The sequence below is a fragment of the Desmodus rotundus genome, chromosome 3 (genome assembly GCF_022682495.2).
Source record: "Desmodus rotundus isolate HL8 chromosome 3, HLdesRot8A.1, whole genome shotgun sequence".
Taxonomy (NCBI): Eukaryota; Metazoa; Chordata; class Mammalia; order Chiroptera; family Phyllostomidae; genus Desmodus; species Desmodus rotundus.
The window spans coordinates 35,599,090-35,622,464 of record NC_071389.1 but is presented as its reverse complement, the minus strand read 5'-3'; the positions used below and the strand labels follow the sequence as shown (position 1 = coordinate 35,622,464).

The window sequence follows — 23,375 nt, the reverse complement described above, 5'->3', positions numbered from 1 at the left end:
CTGCCTGGGCCGTGGGCTCTGCAGACCATTTTGTTTCACAGACCTGTGCTTGCCTCCCAGGAAAGCGCTGCAGACCCCACAGTACATCCACGTCTGACTCCCCCTCCCCAGACTCCCAACAGACCACTCCCTCTCCTCTCAAGCTTCCTCACCAATGCTGGCTGGCTGAGCCAGGACACTCAGTGCTGCCCTAGATCCAGAGGAGAGGAGAGCCCATGACTAGACACAGACAACATGGGGGTGGGGGCTCTGATGTGGAAAACAAGGGCTGGGGTGGCGGGGGGCGGAGCAGGGGCAGAGGAGGCAAAGCTGCTGCTATAAAGGATGGGGTGCGTGGGGGTCAGGGGAGCCAGGGACACAGCAGTGGTGCAGGCCCTGAGCTGAGAGGGAGTGTTGCGGGGAGAAGTCACAGCCCCTTCAGTGTGACTGGGCATGAGGAGTTCGGCGGGGGTGGGGGCTCGGGGAGGAGGGGTGGACGACCACTGGACAAGTCGGTGGTGCTGGACCATGAAGAGCACTGTAACCAGGCCAGGCATTGTGTTTTATCCTGAAATGGGTTTTAAATGTGGGAGTTCAGGAGCCTCACTGAGTGGGGGTCAGTGGGAAGGGGAAGACAGAGGCAGGGACAGGGCCAGGGTGGTGGCCCTGGGCACGGGGGAACAGGGCAGACTGAAGGGCTGCTCAGGAGGGAAAATCAGCAGGAGATGGGCAAAATCAAGGGGAGGGTGGAGGAGACGGTGGTGCTGATGGCATGAAGGTTTCAGTCTGAGCACCCAAGTGGACGGCGGTGTGGTCACCAGACCAGAGGACGGTGCCAGAGCAGGACATCCTGGGGGAGATGCCTGCTGATGGTTGGCTAGTGCATCAGCCTAGCCAGTCTGACCTGGAGAAGGAGTTCAGGAAACCAGCAGGGCAGAGGCATAGGTGGACCCTGAAGGTGGAGGGGTCTCCCAGCACAACGTGGGGGAGGAGAGCCTGGGAAGCACCACACTGGAAGCGATGTATTGGGCTCAGCAGGACTCCCCATCAAGCATGCTCTGTGGACTCCTTCTGGTCCCTTTCATTTTCTTGCCAGTCTCAGATGTGAGAAATCCAGTCCAGTCTAATGTTAAAACTCCAGACTCATCCGAGTTAAAATGAATCCTGTCTTAGCATTTTGCTTCTGATTCAAACTTGGAAACCTGGAAGTGGAAGATCATAGTAGGTTTTTCTCTTCCGCGCTCCATCTACTCCCCTGTTGCTGGGACCTAGACGGGAGTAGTGGGGAGAGGAGGGACAGTGGGCTAGAGCTCGCCTCCACTGGCGGTGGAGTGAGCTGGTACAGGCTCTCCCAAGCTGTATTTCTTCAGGGGTGCTTTTGTGGGTTCTTTGGAGCCCCTCCTGTCACTGCGTCTTCCTTGTTATTCCCTTGACTTGGGCAGTCCCGGCTCCATCTGGCTGTTTATAATGCCTTCCTCAGGCCTGACCTCTGGTCAACTCCGCTGCAGAGGTCACCTCACCCCCCCCCCCCCCCGGGTGACCCTTTTAGGCAGGCAGGGTCCCTTCTGCAGGGTCCACATCTGGCCCATGGGAAGCATACATATCTTTGCTGGAAGTTCAGGCCTTTCCCAGGGCCTTTGGGCGTGAGTCAGGCACCAGCCCTGACACTCCGCAAACCTACGGAACAGTCCTCTCCTCCCCTGCGGGGATCGATGCCCGGCACACAATTCTCTCTCTCTCCCTCTGCTTCCCTGTCTATCCTTCCTTCCTTCCTTCCTTCCTTCCTTCCTTCCTTCCTTCCTTCCTTCCTTCCTTCCTTCCTTCTTTCCTTCCTTCCTTCCTTCCTTCTTTCTTTCTCTCTTTATTTCTTTCTTTCTCTCTCCCTCCTCACCCTCTCCATCCATTATTAATTGCTGTGCAACAAACCCACCCAAGACCTAGTGGCTTAAAACGACAGCTGAGTCTCTAAGTCAGCTGGAAGGTTCTGTGCCTGCAGGCAGCTGGTTACTCACCTGGGGAGCAGCTGATTGAGGATGATCTCAGCAGACAACTCCTGTGGTCTCTCATCCTCCAGCAGGTCATCCTGGATTTACTTCCTGGTGATGACAGGATTCCAAGAGAGGGCTAGGCTGGGCATATTCTGATGATGAAGGTAGGGGATCATGTAAGTGTTTTCCCAAGTCTCTGCTTCTGTCAAGTCAGTTAACATCTTATTGGCCCAAACCAGTAACATGGCCAAGCCCAGACTCAGGTGGGAGGGGAGCACAGTATTACCAGGCAAAGGGCATCCGTGAATGGGAGCCACCAATGCAATCAGTCCCTCCACTTTCTCCATTCTCTGCGTTCCCTTTTATCCTTTGAGGCATGTGATGAGCTAAGGATCACAAACATACTTGCAATTTTGTTCCTGTTGTGTGGTTCTCAGCCACAGGGTCTAGAGCCAGAAAGAGACCCAGGCAGGTTGTGCTGTGCCCTCGCTTACTTGCCTGGTGATTTCGTCCTGCACTGTGACGAACACTTGCTGTACCCCGACGCTGAAAACTTTTGTTTCCAGCCTGGAGACCTGTCCCCCGCACTTCAGATTCTTACATACAGTTGTCTAAAGGCATCTCAAAATTAACACGTCCAAAGCTAGACTCTTGATTGCCCCGTAAATCTGCCCTTTGCTCAGGCCTGCCCCTCTTGGTCTGGTGTCTCTCATTCTCTCCTCTCCTGCCTCCAATTTGTCAGCCAATTCTGTCAGCTCTACCTTCAATATAATATCCCAAACCTTGTCCCGCCTGTCCCCCTCTGCCACTTCCACCATCGCCCAGCCCACCATGCCCTCTCACTCCAGTGTCCAACAAGGTCACCCTGCTTTCTCTCTGCTTCCCCAGTCTGTTCTCAGCACAGCAGCCAAAGGAATCCTTTTTAAAACCTGCTCACAACCCATCGCACGACGAAATCCAGTGTTTCCTGTGATCTACAGGCCCTTCATGAGCCCCCCACCCCAGGCAGGTCAGCCTCTGACCTTTGCGCCGACTCTGCTTGCCCTCACCCCAGCCATGCCAGCCCCTGCGCCACTCCTCCCAGTCATTAGGGTCCCGTCAGCGCACCTTGTCCACATCGCTGCCTCCTGCGGCCCTTCTCTCCCTCCATTTCCACCTCTGCTCTGTGTCACCTCTCACAGGGACCTCCCAGCCTCCGTCACTCTCTCCTCATAGCCTTTATTACTACCTGACACTGTCATGTCTGTGGACTTCTGTATTTTCCTTTCCGTCTCCCCCACTGGAGCAAAACACGCTCCAGGAGGGCAAGAGCGTTAAAAACCCCCGAGTCCTGCAATATCCTGGCACCTAGAACAGCAGCTGGCACAGAGGAGCGGCGCAGTGTTTGCTGGATGCGCACATGGGATGTGGGGTCACCGGTGGAGTTGGGGTGTGAACCCACAGGACAAGGGGGACCGTCCAGGGGGAGTGTGCTGGGCACGCGGCCCTGAGGCCGGGCGAGCAGTGGCCCACAGCTGCCCTGGAGGGCTGCGGAGCTGAAGGCAGGAGCAAGTTGAGGGCCAGGAGAACCAGGAGAGCAGACGTCCTGTAAGCTAGGGGAAGAGGAATTTCGAGAAGTTTCAGTTCTAAGGTCCGTTATTTCTAAGAGTCGGTGACTATGATTCATCATTTCTTGGATTTTATGATTCGAAACAGCCTTCCCGCGTGGTGGAAAGACTTGATGTTCAGGGCGGGCAGGCGGGGTGGGGGCACCCTCCCACCACTGTCTCCGCTGCGCGGGAGCTGAGGGCTCTGGATGAGGCAGGCGTGTCAGAGTCAGATGTTCCAGGAGCAATTCCTGCTCTCAGCTCCTTTTCACATGGTGAAAGTCGATCCTTCTGAGTTGAGGCTTTTCCCTCAGTCGCTCTCAACCCCAAGGCAAGTTGTTGTGCAAAGCTAGGTGGCTGTCACTGTTTCTTAGAGAATATGGCTTCAGCGGACGACGCAAGCTTCCTGGGACAGAACCTTGGAGATGTAAGGTCTCATCTCAGCTCTGCCAGACAGTCACTGTGTGGCTCTGGGCAGGCCAGTCCCACTCTCTGGGCCCGTTTCCCCAGTGGTTTTCAGAATCCCTTCTAACTCTGGGTTCTGAAATGCAAAGGCCTCCAACCCAGTGAGGAGGCTGCAGGGCCTGAGCTGAAGCTTCTGGAGGCGTGTTCTGGGAGATGAGGTCCAGAGCACAGGGAAGAGCTCAGCCTGGAAGACCTTGATTCCAGGCTGAGGGCTGGGCTGTCATGCTTAAGAAACAAGAAGCTGGTGAGTTTGGGGAGGATGGGCTGGAGCAGGGCGGAGTGCGCAGGAGATGACTGAATGCATAGGGATACCCTGGGCTGGGGCAGGGGTGGGGGGCCTTCAGGAAATCTGTTCCATTTGGCCCACCTTATTAAGCGCCTGCTCTGGGGGAAGACATTGTGCTGAGACCCTTCCTAGCCCTGGCGCTCTGAAAGGCTGCACATACGATGAGGGCACTAGCAGTGGGGACATCAGGGGCCACTCACTCCTGCTCTGGCCCAGGGCAGATGCCCACCGTGTGCTGGCAACCGAACAGGAACACAACAACCAGGGCAGGGAACTGGGAACTGGCGGCAGGTGTGACAAATGAAAAGTCAAGAAGATGTGGGGGCCATCCAAACAGGGAAATAAGTCCCAGGGTACCCCTTGGGGGTGGGAAGGTGGGTGTCTGTCTCTCAAAGATGATTCCAGAGGAACATGGCGGGCCGTGTCCCTGGATGACTCTCCAAGACGTGAATCCGTTTCCCAGGCTCCGGAAAACTGACGTCTGCTCACAGGGCAGCTGACAGAGAAACCCAAGCAGAACACTAATCAGAGCTTCTTTTTCCCCTTCTTTCCCCCCCAATCTTATTAAAACACCAGAGAGATTAAGTAATGGTTTGGCACTGAGTATAGCTCCCAGTTACCCTCTCAGGGGTTGGATGAAGCTCCCAAGAGCTGTGTTTGGGAAGGAACAACCCCCACCTCTGGGGCCTGGGCTGGGGACACGGGGTCAGGGTGAGTCTGGACTGTCACAGTGGGAGCTTATAAATAGTAAGTGAGGAGAGGGGCCAAGAAGCACACTGCAGCCTTGCCCTGAGAGTCAGGCAGGCAGGCTCAGGACAGAGCGGTGTGTGTGCGCTTCATGGCCCTGGCGTCTGCATTTAACTGCCTCCAGGAGCACGTGGGGCAGGCAGGGGCCGCCCGTGGGTGTTCAAAACCAAAACATTTTCCCATTTCATGATCAAAAGTCAATTCTTTTTTATTTTATTTTATTTTATTTTATTTTATTTTATTTTATTTTATTTTATTTTATTTTAGAGAGAGGGGAAGGGAGGGGAAAGAGAGGGAGAGAAACATAGATCAGTTGCCTCTCACACACCCAAACCTGCGATCTTTCTCTTTGCAGATGATGCCCAACCCACTGAACCACACCGGTCAGGGAAAAGTAAATTCTTTATTCTAACTGCAGGACACATTCATTGAGAATTAGTATGAGCACCTGTATTGGTCAAGCATTGCCTTTGGCTGCTAGTTAAGAAAAGCTGAACCAGCAGAGGTTTAAGTCAGGTAAAGGCTGCGTTGTCTCTCAAACAAGCAGTCCAGGGGTGGGCAGCTCGTGGTCATTGGGTGCTCCCTCCACCTTTGTGTTTTACTGTGCTCAGCACTTGGCTTCTATCATCTGTGCATCTCATGGCCCAAGAAGGCTGCTGAAGCTCTGCCTATTATGTCCATGTTCCAGGCAGAGAGAATAAAGTTGGAGGAAAGGATCAAAGGGTCCTGGCTGAGTGGGCACCTTTTCAACAGTTTTCTAGAAAACATCACCCAATGACTCCCACTTAGATCTCATTGGCCACCCCTTCTGCAAGAGAGGCTGGGAAGCAGGGCTTGATGGCAGGGCCTTGCTGGTCCCGTAACATCCCAGGGCTTCTGTTCGTGAAGGAGAGAGAACAGAGACTGGTTAGGCCACTAGCCATCCCTGCCATAGAACACATTTTAAGTTATTCTCATTCTGAAGGAAGTTCTAAAGAAATGTACATATTAGGCATGTTCCACTTGGTTTCCCATGACCTTCTGAATGTTCTTAGTTTCCACTCAGGCTGAAGCAGCCTTTCCTCTAAGTTACATTAGAGACCCACCTTAGAAGTCACGTGAACCCCATGGAGTGGTACCCAGGGGAGCTTTTCAGACTGTTAGCAATCAGTACAGCGTGGGCACCATCCACTCTGGTCATGCGTGCCCTGGGCTGGTGGCCCGTGGCCCTCTGGCAGGCTGTGCGCCCAGCGGGTGCTTCTGGTCTGCTTGATGTCAGAGCCCTGGCAGCGGCTACTATTCTGGCGGCAGGAGTCTGCTTATAACTCACTGGGAAAAGCCCCACTTGAGCTTCTGAGAGCTCAGCACCCGACTCTGCTTCTTTTTCCCAGTGACAAAGCTGAAAGCAGTGGGAGAAGCCGTGGCCATTCTTTCCCAGTTTTCTGCCTCTGTAGCTCATTCTAAGCCTCTTCCTCTGGCCATATGCTTACACTGAACCCGTATTTTAGCAGCAGGGAAAAAATGGATAGTTTCTGCTTCCCAACAGTGGCTGCTGGGGTGTAAAGTTAAGGAAAAATACACACTCGTATTTACATATGTAACTCCATTTATGTGTGAGCCGAGTGTTGGAAGAGAAGAGATTTGCCAAGAAAACTGAGTGGGAGGGACAACCCAGGTAGAGGGGGCAGTGTGAGTGTGCAAGGAAGGGCAAGCGCGTGAACGAGAATCTTTGTTAGGATCCCTGATTTAGACTAGGTCCCTGGAAGCAGCGTGTAAAGTCAAAGATATAATGCGTTTAAGCCCCTCGATTCAGGTTGCAAATTGCTTTACAGAAAGGTGGCTGCCAGGATCGCATGAGGGGCCCGCACCTCCTCAGCAGTAAGCATCATCATGTAAAAAACTCTACCAGTTTGCAGGTGGAAATGCCTTTAATTTATTGATGAAGCGGAACACTTTCAAAAAGCTTTTGGAGCTACTTGTGTTTCTTCTTTGGTGAAGTGAATCGCCTGGTTATAGCTTTCGAATGTTTTTCTGCCGGGGCATTCATGCTTCTGTGGTCCCTTTATTTATGCAGCAGCAAATATTTACTGGGTGCCTGTTACGTGCCAGGCACTCTGCCGGGGGGAGCTGGGGACAAGCAATGACAAAGCACAGGTCTCTGCCCCCAGGGAGTGGGTGCTCCGGTGAGAGGGGACAGACAGTGTGCGTGGAGACGAGGACAAGGTTTGTAAAACCTCTGCAGAGATGCAGGACGATAACTGTGTCATACAGCTTCCCCGGCTTGTCCTTTACTTTACAATTTTACTTGTGTTGTAATCTGTCTTAGCGAGCTTCTTAATTTTATTAGCTTTTCACGCTGGCACAATTTTAGGTTTACGGAAAAACTGCAAGGAGAGTGCAGATTTCCCGTGTGCCCTTCACCCAGGCTCCTCTGGTGTCAGCTGCTGGCACACCCGGCACGGTTTTCAAAACTAAAACTGAGTCAGTGCAACTCCGAACTGAATCACAGGCCTTCTTGGGATTGCACCAGTTTTTCCACGGATGTCCTTTTCTTCTGTCCCAGAACCCAGTCCGGGATATCACATTGCACTTACGAAATTCTTAATTTCAATGTAGTGACATCTGTTCATTCTTATTGCTCATTTTGTTCTTAGTCCTTCCAGATCCTGAGATCTGATAGAACATTAATCTCTATTTTATTTTAGTATTTTTATGGGTGAATTTTAAAATTATTTCTTTAAACCATCTGGGATTTGTTTGGGTACAAAGTGCAAATAAGGGTCTACCTTTTATTTTTCGGAAGCATTGGTTGGCTGCACAGTTGTCTATGAGTTTGTCTTTGCTTCACTGATTTGCGAAGCAACTTTTGTCAACTATAAAATGCTAGATGGCCCCGGTTCTGTGTCCAGGCTGCAGGTTCTGTCACATTGGTTTTTCTTTTGACGGCTGTGCCCGCTTCTCCGTTTTGACAGCTACATCTGTATAGTATTTTTCACATCTGGTGGACAAGACTCCCTCCTCCTTTAGCTTTATGAAAATAAAGCTACTCAATATTAGTAAGAACAATGATCCCACTTATGTGCCAGGTCCTGGGTTGGGGGATGAATGACCAAGTGCTACCTTCAAGGAAGTCAGTCTGGGGCAGGCAGCCATGTGAGCTGGTGCCACTCTGTCCTCTAGAGAGTAGGTGACTCAGGGGCGGGGCCGCAGAGCGGACCTGGAGCAGTCAGCGAAGGCTGGGGCGCTGCTTGATTGGGGGAGCAGTGAGAGAGGCGGGAAGGGCATCCAACAGAAGTGACGGTGCGAACAGAGGACTGCCCTGAAAAGATGCGGTGTGTTTAAGGGACTGTGTGCAGTTGGTGTTGGAGCTTTAAGTGCTGGGGGGTGGCCCATGGTGGGAGGAGGCATAGCTGGGAGAGACGTGGGGCTGTGTCAGGGAGGGTCTTGACTGGCAGCGGAGGTGTTCAGATGATCCCAAGTCTCCTCCTGTCCCAGGCTCTGAAATCTTCAATTCCTGACTGTCTTCCCAGGAACATGTTCCCAGCCAACCTGGTGGAAGCCACATTCAAACAGGTGAGTTGGTGACAGGCAGGGCCAGCCTGGGCCCAGCTGGGAAGTGACAGGCTTACTGGCAAGTCTCCCCAACACCTGGGGGCAGGATGCTAGAGGGGAGGAGAGGAGGGGGACCCTAGATCCTTAGGGCTTCCCAAGGCTGCTCCCTGCCCTGGGTCCCAGCTTTGCGTGAAGAAAAACTATGAGGGCGGAGCGCCACTTCACAGAGTGCTGCTCTGCTCTCGGGCTCTCGGTTACAGCAGGGCTTACCAGCCAATAACCTGCCCTCAGGCAGGGCTCACCCCTGTCCTGGGTGAGGAAACTGAGGCTCAGAGGGTTAAAGGACTTGCCCAAGGATACACCAATAGTAAACGATAGCCCCGGAGGTAAACCTAGGCCTGTCTGCTTCTAAGCCTGTTTTCTCTTTCCTTTAAAAATAATTCTTTCCCCCTAATAACAACAGTACTAATGTTCACCATAAATATTAGGAAAATACTAAAAAATATAAAACAAAATACAGATCATCTCTCGTTTCAGCACCTAGCAACAGTCATAGTAGTTGGTATGCTTTCCGTCTTTATTCCCTCTAAATAAAATTACGGTCAGCCTGCATCTTGCTTGCCCCCCACTCCCATTATACTGTAAGCATTTCCCCCAGTTATTAAGTGTATTTTAAAAATACCATATTTGTGGTGATAAGGCTGGACTGCAATTTATTTACCCATCTCCCTTTTGGTTTTCAGAGTTTTGCCCTTCTAGTAAACTTTGTGCCCCAATCGTCTGCACTTCTAGTAGTTTCTAGTTCTTTTCCTTTTCTGAAACATTGGCTGCTTGGTTGACTTAACCCAGCAGGCGTTTCCAGACCGCCCCCCACCCCCACCCCCGCCCTGTGCTAGGCCCTGCCTTGGGTCTGGGGACACAAGGAGGGGCTGAGGGCTGGAGAGGAGGCTCCCAAATACGGGGCTGTGAAGTCTTGAGCTATTTTTCCTGACTTCTTGGGTCTTCAACTAAGAAATAAGCCAGATAGGGGAGGGCCCTAAATGCTAGACTAGGAGTTTGGACATAATTCCAGCAGTGAGGGGGGATCACGGACATTGAGAGAGAGAGGGAGAGAACATCGCTCTACTTCATACCTGCCTGGAACACCCTTCATCTTTTGGCAAACTCCTACCTATCCTTCCAGCCCCAGATCAAACGCCACCTTCTTTGTGAAGCTGTGAGGCTCTCTCAGGCAGAGTATTATCATTCCTTCTCCAAGGCTCTCAGAGGAGAATTCACATCTGGTTCGTTTTTGTATGCCCGGCATCCCGCACAGAACGTTCAGTACCGGGGCAATGCTGCGGGCGGCGGCATAGCAGCAATGGTCACGTAAGCGCACCGTATGCCAGGCACCGTTGTAAGCACTTACACATTCAGGATGGGCAAAAGCAGGGTTACAGTTGTGAGTACATGAAATACAGAGTTTATTCTTGTGTTATTATTTTCACATTATAATTTCTCCATATGAACAATGGTAAACCTCCTTTGCCCACCTCTGCTATTTAATCTAATGAGGGAGACACCGTAATGACCCTCACTGCACAAGTAAAGAAACTGAAGCCCCAAAACTTAGGTCCCATGTACGTCCTGAGGGGTTCCTTCCCCCTACCCAAGGCTAACCTTATGGGCTCGGTGGTGAAGGGAGGGTAGGAGACTCCCTTGTTTGGGATCCTGGTAACTGAAGCCTGAGAGGGAAAGACCCAGAAATGCCCTGGGGCGGAGGAGGAAATGGAGGTAGCTCAGTGGCTCAATTCTTCCCAGCTGGGACCTCTCTCCTCGGGAAGGCTTGGGGCAAGCGGAGCTTTTCAAATGCACACAAAGGTTGGAGCTACTGCAGGTTAAGTCCCACACCAGCACAATAAAATGAGTATTGCAATAAAACAAGTAATAATGTTTTTTGTCCATGGAGGGTCTTACTTTCAATCTGAAACAACAACAACAAAAAGCACAACACCTGCGAAATGCAGCGAAGCGAGCTGCAGTAACATGAGCCGTGCCTGTAGAAGGTCCGAGTTCCCCCCAGTGGCAGGCAGGGCTGGCTGACCTTTAGATGGGTGGATAAGGGATGGCTGGAAGGGATAGACGGGGAACGGAGAATTACCAGGTAGGTGAAGACAGAGAGGGAAAGATGGTGAAAGAGGGGCCCAGAAGGCTACGATGATGCTTAAAAGGAAGAAGAGGGAGAAAGGGATGGAGAGAGGTGCGGCTGCTAGTGTGTGTAGGTGAACGAAGGAATCAGTTTTCTTCTTGGTAAAATATTGATAATAATCCCTGTCCTGCCTACCTCACAGGGTTATTGTCGATCAAATAGTTCATGAGTGGATACAAATGTGCTTCCAAGATGTTTTATTATTGTTGTTGTGATACTAATAACATTGGCCCTGACCCCTTCCTGGTTGGGGTGTCGCCCACCAGTACCGCACCAAGACCACGCCTGTTGTCGAGTCACCCAAAGTGGCATCAGAGGAGGCACCTTCTCAGCGGATCCTCATCTATGGGATCCAGGAAGAGAACAGTTCTCACATTCAGAACTTTGCCCTGGACCTGACCCCGCCACCTGAGGTCATTTACAAGTCAGAGCCTGGCACCAGCGATGGCATGAACGTGCTGGGCATCGTCATGTTCTCTGCCACCATGGGTACGTGCTGCCCGCCTCACCCTGCAGCGCCTCCCTGCACCTACTCCTCCCTGCATCACTGCATCCAGCAAGCTGAATAACCTAGTCTCCCTCTTCCAGGTCGTTCCTTCCTTTCCCACCCAGTGGACTGGTTCCAGCCCCGCCCCCCCGCCCCCCCCTCCACCCCCTGTGGAGCCAGTGTTCCTCACTCAAATTCTCCATCCCTGGGGGCTGCGGTGTGGGCCCTCCCTCGAAAAAGATCATGCCTCTGCCCCTCCTGTTCCTGAAATTTTTACTGACGTCTGGGAATATTGGGGATTGGGGCAGGGGTCGCAGTTAACAATTAAAAAAAAAAAAAGGAAAAATCTAAAAACTATCAGCCATCACTGTTTGTTTAAAGCCCTATCCCTCCTCCCACCTGCACCGGCAGGGGCTTCTCCCTGGCAGCCTCTCTCCAGAGACGTGTCCCTGCCTTTCTCCGGCTGCAGTTGGCCTGCGTGACCACTCCCTTCCCTGTGCTGCTTTCCCTGGGTCTCCAAGACCCCCAGCCGCAGGCTCCATACCTTGAAGCTGGTGAAGCTTAACTTGCACAGGCTCCTTCTGAGGCCTGTACCTCATTTTGTTTTTAACTTTGTATTCTTTTTCTTAAAGAGGTCCCCACACTGTATATAAGCTTTGGATCCCACAAAACCTGTGGATATGTCCCTGCCTGCAGTACCTCAGCCCGCCCCCCACCTGGGACACACACACAGAGCCTTTCCCTCTGGGGGACACCTCCTCACCCATGCAGAGCAATCTAGCTTGTCCTTCCAGGCCATGCCAGGGGTCATTGTGAGTCTTTTTCTAAATTGGCATCAACCTTCCCCATCAGCCCAGCCTGGGAGCTTCTCTCCTGCTTCCCCAACTAATCCACAGGGTTTTCTTTTTGAGTAAAAAGCCTCCCCATCCTTCTGGTTGTTCATAGCAAGAAATCTGGGGGTCATTTGCTGCCTCGCCCTCTGTCTCAGCCCACAGCCAAAACTTGAAATCCGTCTCCAATCCCTGCATTTCCCTCCATCCACTGCCACCACCCTGGTCCAAGGCTGCCGTCATCTCTCAACTAGTTTTGGCAAAGGCTGCCTAAAGAGTCCCCTGACTTGGTGTGTCCTCCTCATGGGGTCACAAACGCCCTGCTTAAGGCCTCCAGTGGCTCTCCACTCCACCTGGAAAGGGGCCCAACACCCAGCAAGCGGGCTGCTTCCTGCTCCTCTCTGCCCTGCTCACTCCCCCAGCCACGCTGCCTTTCAGCTCCCTGAGAATGCTTCCCTCCCCTGGCTGAACCAGCCCCTTCCTCACCCTGCCCCTTTCTCATCCTTGGGGATGGTAGTAAGGGGGGATGGGGCTCCATAAGCATCACATCCTCAGGACGGTCTTCCCAACTCCCCAGATGGGTGCCCTGGGTTACTCCTTAAACTCTTGACCCGTCTGCAGTTATGTAATTGTTGGTGTAATTGTTTAATGTCGGTGCAGCAGCTGGCGTAAGCTCCATGCAGGCAAAGATGGGCCTGGCTTGTTCTCTGCTTATCCCCACAGCCTGCCCACCACAGCGACCGGCAGGAGGAGGCCCTCAGTAAAATCCGTTGGAGAGATGGGTGGATGGATGGGTGAATGGATGGGCAATGATGGATAATAAAGCTCTTATCGTCTTGGCCAAAACACCAGATGTGCAGAGGCGCCAGACTTAGTGACCCCAGCGTGTGACAAGACGGTGTTTGGAAGTGCCCTCAGCACATCTGAGAATTAGTCCCCCGTCCTGAACATTCTGCCTCCTTTCCGCCTCTGCCTCTCCCGTAGGGGCGGAAACATACAAAAGGACACCTACTGGCGGAGCAAACGAAACCCCTGAGACCCTCTGACTCAGTTCACAAAGTGTCTACTGACCATGTGTAACTGTATGTGGATGAGTGTGGATTTGTGTGTGTGTACCCGAGTTAGCGTGTGCCCGAGCCTGTGTGTACCTGTGCCTGTGTGTGCCCACATCTGCAGTGCTTGTGTCAACGTGTGCCCATGTCTGAGGTTGGTGGGCACACTTAGACAGCTGCTTACCTTGTCCCCGCAGCCCAGCCTCCCTTCCCAGCTTCTCCCTGGTGCTGGGCTGTGGCTGATGCTGGGGTCTCATTGGCCTTTGCTGTTGCAGGAAGCCCACACCCACCCTGGGTCTGATCCACACTGGCACCCAGCCAGACAGAGCCCTTGGGTGCCCCTAGGGACATCTAAGTGGAGGCTGATGCGGGGAGGGTCAGAGCAGGCAGGGGCCCTGGGGCTGAGCTCAGTTAGGCTTCCACAGGCCAGGAGGGCCAGGCTAGGCTAGTGTCACCTGCAAGCGGGCCTCTCCCACCCCAGCAGGGTCCTTACCTTATCCCAGTGGTAGCTGTTCCAAAGACAGTGTGGGTTCAGGGTTTCCGGGGGTAGGGAAAGAGCCCTTTCTGGAGGCCCATAGGCCAGGTTCCAACCCCTGCCCCACCCTCCCTTGCTGAGTCAGTCGGTGAGCCTCTGGGAGCACAGCACAGCGGCTTCCTGAGGGCAGCCCCTGAAGAGGGAGCAGTCGCTCATCACGGCCAGAAGAGGGGCCTGACTGTGCTCACGTGCACAGCGCTCGCCCACGGACTAGCCCACGCGTGATCACTCCCCAAGTGCACAAGAGTCCAGAACCCCAACAGGAGAATAACGGGGGCCTTGGGAAAGACTTTGTCCTTCCTTCCTTCCTTCTTTCATTCATTCAATGGTTATAGTTGAGCATCTACCCTGTGCCAGCTGATATATAGCTCTTGCACTCATGGAGCTAACCCTCTACTGGAGGAAACAGAAAACAGACAACTGAAAAATCACAATTATGAGCATGACAAATGATATGAAGAGATCGGACAGAGATGAGACAGAGGAGAGCAAATTGGGAGTTTTCGAAGGGCAGTGGGGATGGGTTTCCAAGGCAGGTAGTGAGCTGGGGAGCCATGTTTCAGGCATCGGGAATCACGTGAGCAAAGGCCCAGAGGCAATGAAGAGCTTGATGTTTTCTAGAAATGTAAAGGTGGCCAGTGATGCCAGAGCCTAGAGAGGAAGGCAAGGGCAGCCAGAGGGAGGTGGGAGGTACAGGCAGGGGTCAGATCCAGCAGGGCTGGGAGCAGCGGTGAGCTTGGTCATGGTCTAGGTCATCAGGGAAGCCAGTGGGGGTGTTCGGCAGGGAGCATTTTCATCTGAAGAAGATGACACTTGCTGCTGTGTAGGAAAAGGGTTACAGAGAAGGAAGAGATGAGAGCCCTCTTGCAAGGTCATGGCCCTGGTCCGTGGGTGGAGGCCAAGGAGAAGGGGAGGGAGAATGGGGGGAACACCGGTGTATGGAGGCTGCTGGGAAGTCAGCCAAGGGGTGAGATCCGTGTGTGGGTGGGGGTCTGTCCCCACCTTGCCACCCGCACATGTTGTCATGTACAGACATCACATGTGCCATGCCTTGGCCTGTGCGGTCAGTGAAATGCTCATGTTTCCCCGCCCCCCGCAGGCATCATGCTGGGCCGTATGGGTGACGGCGGGGCCCCCCTGGTCAGCTTCTGCCAGTGCCTCAACGAGTCCGTCATGAAGATCGTGGCAGTGGCGGTGTGGTAAGCCTCGCTGGGATATGGGGTGGCCTCTCCTTCCCCACCCCTCCCACTCCTGCCCTGGACAGACAGAGGGACCCCAGGGCCCCATCCTCTGTTCTCCTAGGAGTGGGCTGCCCAGGAGGCTGAGCTCTGGCCTGAGGCCTCCAGAGTCACACATGCTCCCCTGGATCCCCAGCCCTGACCAGGCCTAGTTCCACCCTTGGGCCTGCCGCTTCTGGCCCGGTTGGGCCCACTGGAGGAGAGCTAAGAGCTAAGCCTGGCCCTGTTCTCCTGGCCCAGTTTCCCCATCACATGGCATTCATCAGCTCAGCTTTTGCAGGAAGGAAACTGGAAGTGAGAACCAGCTGCCACTCCTTGGTTCAGAGTGCAGACCTTAGAAATCTTCTAGTCCAACCCTGCACAGTTTAGATGGGGAAATGCAGAGGTCTGCCCAAGGTCATGCACGCAGACTGTGGCATTGCTGGGCTGAAACATGGGCCTGCAGAGGGCAGGCGTACTCCTCAGAGGCCTGGGCAGGAAGGCGGAGGGGCAAGAGGCTGTGCAGGGCCAGGCTGGCTGAGGGCGGTGGTTTGATGATGCCATGTGCTGGGCACCTTGGCACTCAGTCTCATTCAGTGCTCTGAGCCCCGGCAGGCTCAGGGGGACCAGGCCAGGCAGTGATGTGGTCCAGGGCCTCCTGGGACCCTCACTTGCCTGGCACTGAGCTGGATGCCCTGCCCCCACAACAGGTACTTCCCCTTTGGTATTGTGTTCCTCATCGCCGGCAAGATCCTGGAGATGGATGACCCCACAGCCGTGGGGAAAAAGCTGGGCTTCTACGCGGTCACCGTAGTCTGTGGGCTTGTGGTCCATGGCCTCTTCATCCTGCCCCTGCTCTACTTCCTCATCACCAAAAAGAACCCCATCGTCTTCATCCGTGGTGTCCTCCAGGCCCTGCTCATCGCACTGGCCACCTCCTCCAGGTAGCCCTCGGCAGCGGGCAGATCAGGGGAGGTGGTGGTGGCCCAGCTCCGTCCATCTGCTCAGCCATCATTTGTCCACAGCCACAGACTCATGGAAAGTGTCAGTAAAGCCCACTTTACAAAATGAGAGGTAGTTATGGCAACAAGACCAATTTCTGAAACGTAATGCTTGAGGCCCCACCTGCCCAAATGGCAGAAAGCCTTTGTCGTCTCTTGAGGCCTTCCCCTCCCCCTCCTGCCCACAGGCCCCAGGTTCACTAGGTCCGCATGGGGGTCGGCCTCCACACAGCAGGGGCAGGGCAAGCTGGGGAGCGATGAATCTACACTTGTGTTGCCTTTTGCTGGCACATGGTGCTTCTGCGGCGTCAGGCCCAGTGCTGTTCGGGGGCTGTGGCTGTCTGTCTACTGTCACTGAGACGTCCTGCTTAGATGCCCTGTTACAACCTTGGCAGCGTCACTGTGAATGGGGATTTGAATCCCGGTTCCTTTACGCACTAGCTGTGTGACCGCAGGCAAGTCACTTGACCTCCCTGGGCATCAAGTTCCTCATCTACAGGCTGGGGGTCACTGTAGCCTCCCCAGAGGGCTGCTGTGGGATTCATGGAGATGACACACCAGGGGAAAGGCCGGTCTGGGAGTGATGCCGCAGCACCTGCCCTCGAGGATCCCAGACCACAGCACCGTGAAGAAGGGCCCAGGGAGTCAGTCATGTGCACCCCGCTGTCAGTCAAGGAAGAGGAAATGGTCACTTGTGTGGGGTTAGATGCTCTGATCTTGTGAGGAGAGGGTGGTTCTGCCCACAGAGAGGGTCTCCCCACATGGAGGAAACTGAGCTCAGGCCCTTGTTTCTCTGGCGCCAAAGCCTAACTCCTCTCTCCAGCCCCTACTGCCTTCCCTGCTCTGGGCCTCGGATTCCCAATCTGTAAAATGGTGACGAGGGCCACCACAAACTGCGGCAGCAGAAGCACCTCACACAGGACTCGGGAGCAGAGCCGCAGGGACAAAAACCCCACCCAGAGCAGAGGCCAGAGGTGAAAAGGAAAGATCAAGTCCCCAGTGGCTATCCCCACACCACGGGCCACACCCTGCCAGAGCTGGCAGCCCTTGGCTACCTCCTGCTCGACAGGAACCCCAACCTCTGCCCAGCCCGTCTGGGCTCATCGGAGGCTCTGACAAGTGGAAGTGGGGCCCTCAGGCAGTGATCTGTGGGGTAGGAAGGGCTCTGGGGCCACACAAACGTCAGTACTGGTCCCAGCACTGCCACCAGGAGCTCCAGTGACAAAGCAGCGACAGCCATGGCGGCAGCCATCATTGCCAGAGCACTTGTGATGGGGCAGCCGCTGTGCCAAGTGCTCTCGTCCAATCGCCCTGGCAGCCTGTCACCCTCCCTCCAGGGCAAGGGAATGCGGCATGCACAGGTTAAGGAGCCTGCCCAGGCCACATGGCCAGTAGGAGGCTGGCATCTGAACCCAGGGAGTCCAGCCCCAGAGCCCCGCTGTTAACCGCTTCATCGGCGCTTGGCACGGCCGTGTGACTTTGGGTCAGTCCCTCCTCCCTTCTGGGCTTTAGTTTCTTCATCTGCAAAATGGACTCAACCCCCATCCCGCACAGGTAGCTGTGAGGATCAAATGACAGTGTGTGTAAAGCGCAGTACTTGTGCATAGTAGGCATCCCGCTGGTGTAAGTCCCTTCCTGACCTGTGTGACCCTGAGGCCCTGGGCCTGGGCAGGCCCAAAGGGTGCCAGCCCCGACCATTTTCAGAGCCCCTTCAGCCTGTTCTCCCCCATGGTGGGCTGGCAGCCCAGAGGCCCTGACCATCCTGGAGGAGGATGGTGGGCAGGCACTGGCCTCTCTGCCTGCAGCTCAGCCACACTGCCCATCACCTTCAAGTGCCTGCTGGAGAACAACCACATCGACAGGCGCATCGCCCGCTTCGTGCTGCCCGTGGGCGCCACCATCAACATGGACGGCACGGCGCTCTACGAGGCTGTGGCCGCCATCTTCATTGCCCAGGTCAACAACTACGAGCTGGACTTCGGCCAGATCATCACCATCAGGTGCACTGCTGACACCCCACGCCCAGGTGGATCGGGGCGGAAGGGTGGCTGCTGTTCGGATTCTCAAACTCCCAGATCTGATGGGGGTGTCTGAGGCCCAGAGAAGGCGAGGGGCTGATTCTAGGCCACACAGCAACTCAGCACTATGGTTGGGGCCATGACCTGACCTCTGTGACTGGCGGCACTTCCTCAGCAGTGCCCTGCAGAGTGGGGAGCTCCAAGCAGGCTGGGAAGCTGAGATCCAGAGGGAGGGCCCTGCAGGCAAGCACAGAGGGAGCAGAGGCCACGGGCCAGACTGGGGACAATGGAGGGACTGCTGGTGTGGCTGGAGCGGAGGAAAGGTGCTGAGGTGAAGGGCAGAGGCTGAGGGGAAGGCCTCCCATGCCAGCCTGAGGGCGCAAGTCTGACCCTGAGGACCTGGCCCCAGAGGGAGCTATGCAGCTTCCCGGAAACCTACGGAAGCATTGGCTCCTGACAAAGGGTTTTCCTCAAACACCTCAGGAGGTTCTGCTGAGGCCAGGGTGGGGGCCCATGGGGCTCTCAGACCTCAAGCAGGAACTTGCCCTCTCCCAACAAGAACTCCTTGCTGTGGCCTTCCTGACAGCCCCTGCCCCATGTGGCTGTCCCAGAGGCACAGGCATTCTGGCCTCCCTTGGGGCCAGGGCCCCAAAATGGCACCCTGACCCTCCTGCTTCTCCTCTTCCTCTCCACCCCCTCTGCAGCATCACAGCCACAGCAGCCAGCATTGGGGCAGCTGGCATCCCCCAGGCCGGGCTTGTCACCATGGTCATCGTGCTCACCTCCGTGGGACTGCCCACTGACGACATCACCCTCATCATCGCCGTGGACTGGGCTCTGTGAGTGGGGTTGGCCCCTCCCTTCCCTCTCCCCTCACGCAGCAGGCTCTTGGGGTGGGCAGGGGAAATGCCCTGGTTTGGCACAGTGGGGTGCCTTACCCATCGACACTGGCCTAGATGCATAATTTGTGGAGCCCAGTTTTCAAAAATGAAAATCTGGGGTCCCCTGTTTACAAATTATAAAGAATTTCAAGAGGGTGAGCACGAACCTTTAAACCAGGCCTGGGCCCTGCTGAGAACAGGTCCGTTCCTCTGAGAGGCCACAGGCCCACGAAGCCCTGCACCCACCCACCTCCCCACCATGGAGGGAGTGGTGGGCTTCGGAGCACTAGGAAAGTGCCTTGCTGGGGGCTCTGCCCTGGCAGCTGGTGCCCACAGGGGCTGCTCACCCTGCCCTCTCCCAGCTCCCCTTACAAGTGCCCACTGCTCACGGCCCACCTCGGCCCGCCAGGGACCGCTTCCGCACCATGATTAACGTGCTGGGTGATGCGCTGGCCGCAGGGATCATGGCCCATATCTGCCGGAAGGACTTTGCTCAGGACACAGTCACCAAGGTGAGAACAATGCCTCCGTCTCAGCATGGCCACCCAAAGGCCCCCGGCGGGTGGAGCTTGGGTGGGATGGGCACCAATCTTCCATTCACCAGCTGGGGGGCTTTCAGTCCCTCCGTGACTCCCTGCCTCGGTTTCTCATCTGGTACTGGAGGTGACTAACTCCTCTCACAGCCAGCTGTTGAGCACCCAACGCTCCAGACACAGAAGGAACAAAGGAAGCTAACGCCCCGCCCTTGGGAAGCCGTACCCTAGTGCAGGGGTGGCGCTGGTCCAGCGACAGCAATGCAGATGTCGCGCGTCTGCAGGGGGCTGCAGGGTCTTAGGGCTCCTTCAATAACCACGAGTAGCAGGCTGCCCCGCTCCATAGGGAGGATGCTGAGGCCCAGGCAGGGGACCCAATTCCCTAACTGCTCCCTGTGGGTCAGGTTCCCTCCTCTACTAAGACAGCCCCAGGAGGAGGCAGGACAGCCAAGAGAGGCCCTGTGACCCACCGAGGTCCCACAGCACATCTGTAGGAAAACCGATCACGTGGTTCCCAGCCCTTGCTAGTTCGGTCTTCCCTGGTATCTACCCTCAGCCCTTCCAGTGGCTACTAAGGCCTGTCTCCTCTCCCTAGAAACTGCTGCCCTGCGAGACCAAGCCAGTGAGCCTCCAGGAGATCATGGCGACCCAGCAGAATGGCTGTGTGAAAAGCGTGGCTGAGGCCTCAGAGCTGACCCTGGGCCCCACCTGCCCCCACCACATCCCTGTCCAGGTGGAGCAGGATCAGGAGCCGGCTGCTGCCAGCCTGGACCACTGCACCATTGAGATCGGCGAGCTTGAGACCAATGTCTGAGCCTGCAGGGCTGTAGAGGCCAGGGGAGGCCTCTGGGGTTGGGCGAAGGGTAGGATCTCAACTTCCTACTTTCCTGAGCAGCCAAAAGGGGCGAGCCTCACACATTCTTCCCTCCCTTGGGGGGTCAGAATTAGCTCCACTTGACAGAAAGCAGAGTCTCACAGAGGAAACCACAGCGGGGGAGTGATGGGCCAGCACAGAGCAGCCCTGGCTGTGACTTCCCACGATGATGGCCGTGAGGACAGCAGGCAGGGGTCATGGTCCGTACTTTCCGGACGACAGAGTTAAAGCTGAAAACGTGCATCCCAGGTCTCAGAGCAAGTCAGCGAGAGGACTCCAACTTGGGTGTTTCAAGACCTGGCCACTCCCTCCTGGAGGACAGGGGCACCTGCTGGGCCAGGTGCCCAGAGAGGCTCCGGGCTCTGCCCCTGTCCTAGAGCCCCGCAGCCCCCGCTGCTTTCCATTTGTGAAGACAGAACAGCAGCTCTCTGGGCCTGCCCCTCTGCGTCCTGGCCCAGGCCCTTTGGCCCAGCCCCAGGACATGTGGCCTCCAACAGCTCTCCCCAAGTGGGGCCCGGCCCAAGACCACGGCCTGCTGCCTTCCACGTGCCCCGGCCTGTCTGGTCTCACCCCACCAGTGATCTCTCACAGAACGCCCACTATGCGGAGATGGGGATGTCTTTCCTAGGGCTGCCCGGGCCCTTGGAGACATCTGGGCCGGCCTCCCGCTGGGTGGGCGGGCCAGCCAGGACCCAGGGGCAGGCTCGCCTGGGATGCTTTATACAAGTTGCCCACTTGGTTCTGGGGTCAGCACTCCCCAAAAGCCTGAGGGATAAAGAGGAGTTAAGTTTTATATTCTTTTCTGTGTTTGCAAATTCAGTGATAACTAAATAAAGGTATTTCGTTTTTTGAGTCTTGTGGGCTTAGCAACCATACTCTAGCCAGCATTGCTTTATTGAGCTAATACAGGCCATCACAGTACAGACGGGCCGGTCTGGGCAGCCAGAGCATGGACAGGCCTGTCCAGGTGTCCAGGCCAGCCTGTCCAGGTGGAGCGCGAACCTGGGAGGTCAGGGTGTGGATGGGCCTGCCTGAGTTGTCACATGCAGGAGGCGGAGCACGAACCTGCCTGCCCAAGTGCCTGTCTTGACAGCCCCAGTGTGGACAGACCTCTCTGCCCCTAGCCTGGGCTTCGCTCTGCAGGTGAGGCCCTGAGATCAGTCCCCACAAATGGAACACAGTTCCTCAACCAGTTGGGCTCCCCTGGGCAAATGCTTTGCTTTAAGGCAGGGACGTGCCCAAGGACAGTTTCAGACCTGCGCCCTCCTCAGCCCCAGCTACTCTCCTCCAGGAGGCTCACAGGGGGCAGAGATGAGCCTGGCCCCACAGCCTGTTCCGTACGCACTTTGGGGAGAGGATGCACCTCCAGGTCTTATGCTGTGGAGCCATAAAGACACTGAACCAGGGGAAGGGAAGAGGCTTCCCAACATCACTCAGAAAATCAGGAGGGCACCAGCCTCCCAGCCCTCCATTCCTGAACTACTTCCCACCTCTTCCCAGGCCCATAGTCTGAGGAGTCTGGGAAGGGCCCTGACCCCAGGATCCCCTCCCACTGCAGGTGTGGGCTATGGGGTGCACCATGGAAGCACCCTTCCTCCGTTAAGGCCTAGGCAGCTAGGAGAGGTCAGATGTCAAGCTACGGTCACTCCCACCAGCATGTGAGGGCTTCCTCAGCCCTTCCCTACGACACATCTCTAGGCCCTTTGAGCGGTGGAGTCTCCCCACCCCGGGGCAGACACCTGCTCTTGACCGGGCTCAGCAGGAGTGTGCGCGCACACCTCCAGTGGCGGGTCGCTACTGCCTGGGCATCTCTTCCAGGGGCGGCTCTGCCGGTCAGAGCTGCGGTCCCACCTGACCCATTGACCCCCAGCGTGCCAATGGGCCGCCGCTGCCTTCAGGCCTCCTTACCTGGGACTGCACCCTGTGTCCCCGGACCTCTGCCTGTGGGACTACTTTGTAGGGCCCAGGAACTGAACTTCGTGCAGTCTCCCACCGGTCTGGACAGCGGAGCCCGGCAGGAAGCACACACAGACACGCCACGGGCTGCCAGACAGGGCTAATGCTTTTATATTAGTTTTTCTATAATAACAAAAATCAGCTTTGAGGTTTTTATCATTTTTTCTTTAAAAAAAAAAAAACAAAAAAACAAAGGCACCCAGAACTCCTTGCAGGCCCAAAGAATAAAAATGGTGTCTCATCGGTGGTGGGGCCGGCCCTTCCTCCTCCTTCTGCCCAGCCACAGGCCTCCACCCACCCCCTGCCATGGCCCCTGGCAGTCCTAGGAAAACCTCCCTGTGGCCTTGCCCACCCAGGACATGCCTGGGGCCGGCCAGGGCACGGCAGGGAGTGGTTCCCCCAGCATCTGGGGGCCAGGGCGAGGGGGCCAGGGCAGCAGTCCTGAACGTTCCTGTCCCCAAAGGGAGGGGAGAGGAACAAAAGCCAGCTTTTGTGAGTTCTGAAGGGCAGCAGGCACCTGGCCGCAGAGAGCTCGGAGAGAACTCTGTGTCTTCTCCAGAGGATGGACGGACAGATGGACAGGCAGACAGCAAGCTGTTCTGGTCACTTCTGGCTGGGGCAAGAGCTGTTGGTGGCATAGGCCAAGGAGGGCTGTTTGCACGTGACTCGTGTGTGTGTGTGTATGTGTGTGTGAGGAAGAGGATGCTGGGGTGGGGTGAGACCCTTCCCTGAGTCTGCATGGTTCAGACACAGTGATGGTGGTGCTGGGCATGCAGTAGACAGTGGGACCCTGCGGAGGACGACGGGCAGCTGGCTGTATGTGGGTGTGTTGTGGTGTGTATGTGTGCATCTGGCTGTGGCCTGAACTGTAGGAAGGAGTGGGGAAGAGAGACTGTGTGTTAAGCTTGTGTCGGGGGTGGGTGGGAGCGGTGCTGGGTGTGTCTGGAGTGCGGCAGAGTCGGCACTCACAGGGCAGAGAGCCGTGCTGCAGGCAGGGTCCAGATGGCCATCGTCCTGCAGAACATGTGGGAGAGTCAGGGCGGCCAAAGCAGACCCGCCAGCCACAACCTGCCTGGGGGAGGTGGATCAGAGCCGGGGAGCCCACTGACGCTGCTCTGGGAAGGTCGGTGACTACGGGCAGGGGTGGAGGTTGCTCCTGGGTGCCCAGAGCCAGCGGGCGCCCCCTGGGAGGTGCTCGTGTTGATATGGCCAGGCCTGGGG

At 55.8% G+C, this 23,375-nt stretch overlaps 2 protein-coding genes across 7 annotated transcripts in view; one reads left to right on the top strand and one right to left on the bottom strand.

The window, feature by feature from the left end:
* The window catches only part of SLC1A7 (solute carrier family 1 member 7), a 46,061-nt gene extending 25,460 nt beyond the window's left edge, over window positions 1–20,601 (top strand). For 2 of the 3 annotated variants that reach the window (XM_045204301.2, XM_024571137.3), the window contains 8 exons: window positions 8,561–8,603; window positions 11,037–11,259; window positions 14,774–14,873; window positions 15,602–15,835; window positions 17,698–17,892; window positions 18,615–18,749; window positions 19,201–19,303; window positions 19,920–20,601. In XM_045204301.2, the coding sequence (XP_045060236.1) occupies window positions 8,561–8,603; window positions 11,037–11,259; window positions 14,774–14,873; window positions 15,602–15,835; window positions 17,698–17,892; window positions 18,615–18,749; window positions 19,201–19,303; window positions 19,920–20,138 (1,252 nt within the window). In that variant the 3' untranslated portion in view covers window positions 20,139–20,601. Of the gene's footprint in view, window positions 1–8,560; window positions 8,604–11,036; window positions 11,260–14,773; window positions 14,874–15,601; window positions 15,836–17,697; window positions 17,893–18,614; window positions 18,750–19,200; window positions 19,304–19,919 lie in introns of those variants that run through there. The other variant, XM_053920989.1, reaches the window with a different exon arrangement.
* The window catches only part of PODN (podocan), a 36,401-nt gene continuing 19,642 nt past the window's right edge, over window positions 6,617–23,375 (bottom strand). For 3 of the 4 annotated variants that reach the window (XM_045204298.3, XM_024571232.4, XM_045204300.3), the window contains exon 11: window positions 22,326–23,168. The gene's annotated coding sequence lies outside the window, so the exon portion shown is untranslated. Of the gene's footprint in view, window positions 8,580–22,325; window positions 23,169–23,375 lie in introns of those variants that run through there. The other variant, XM_045204299.3, reaches the window with a different exon arrangement.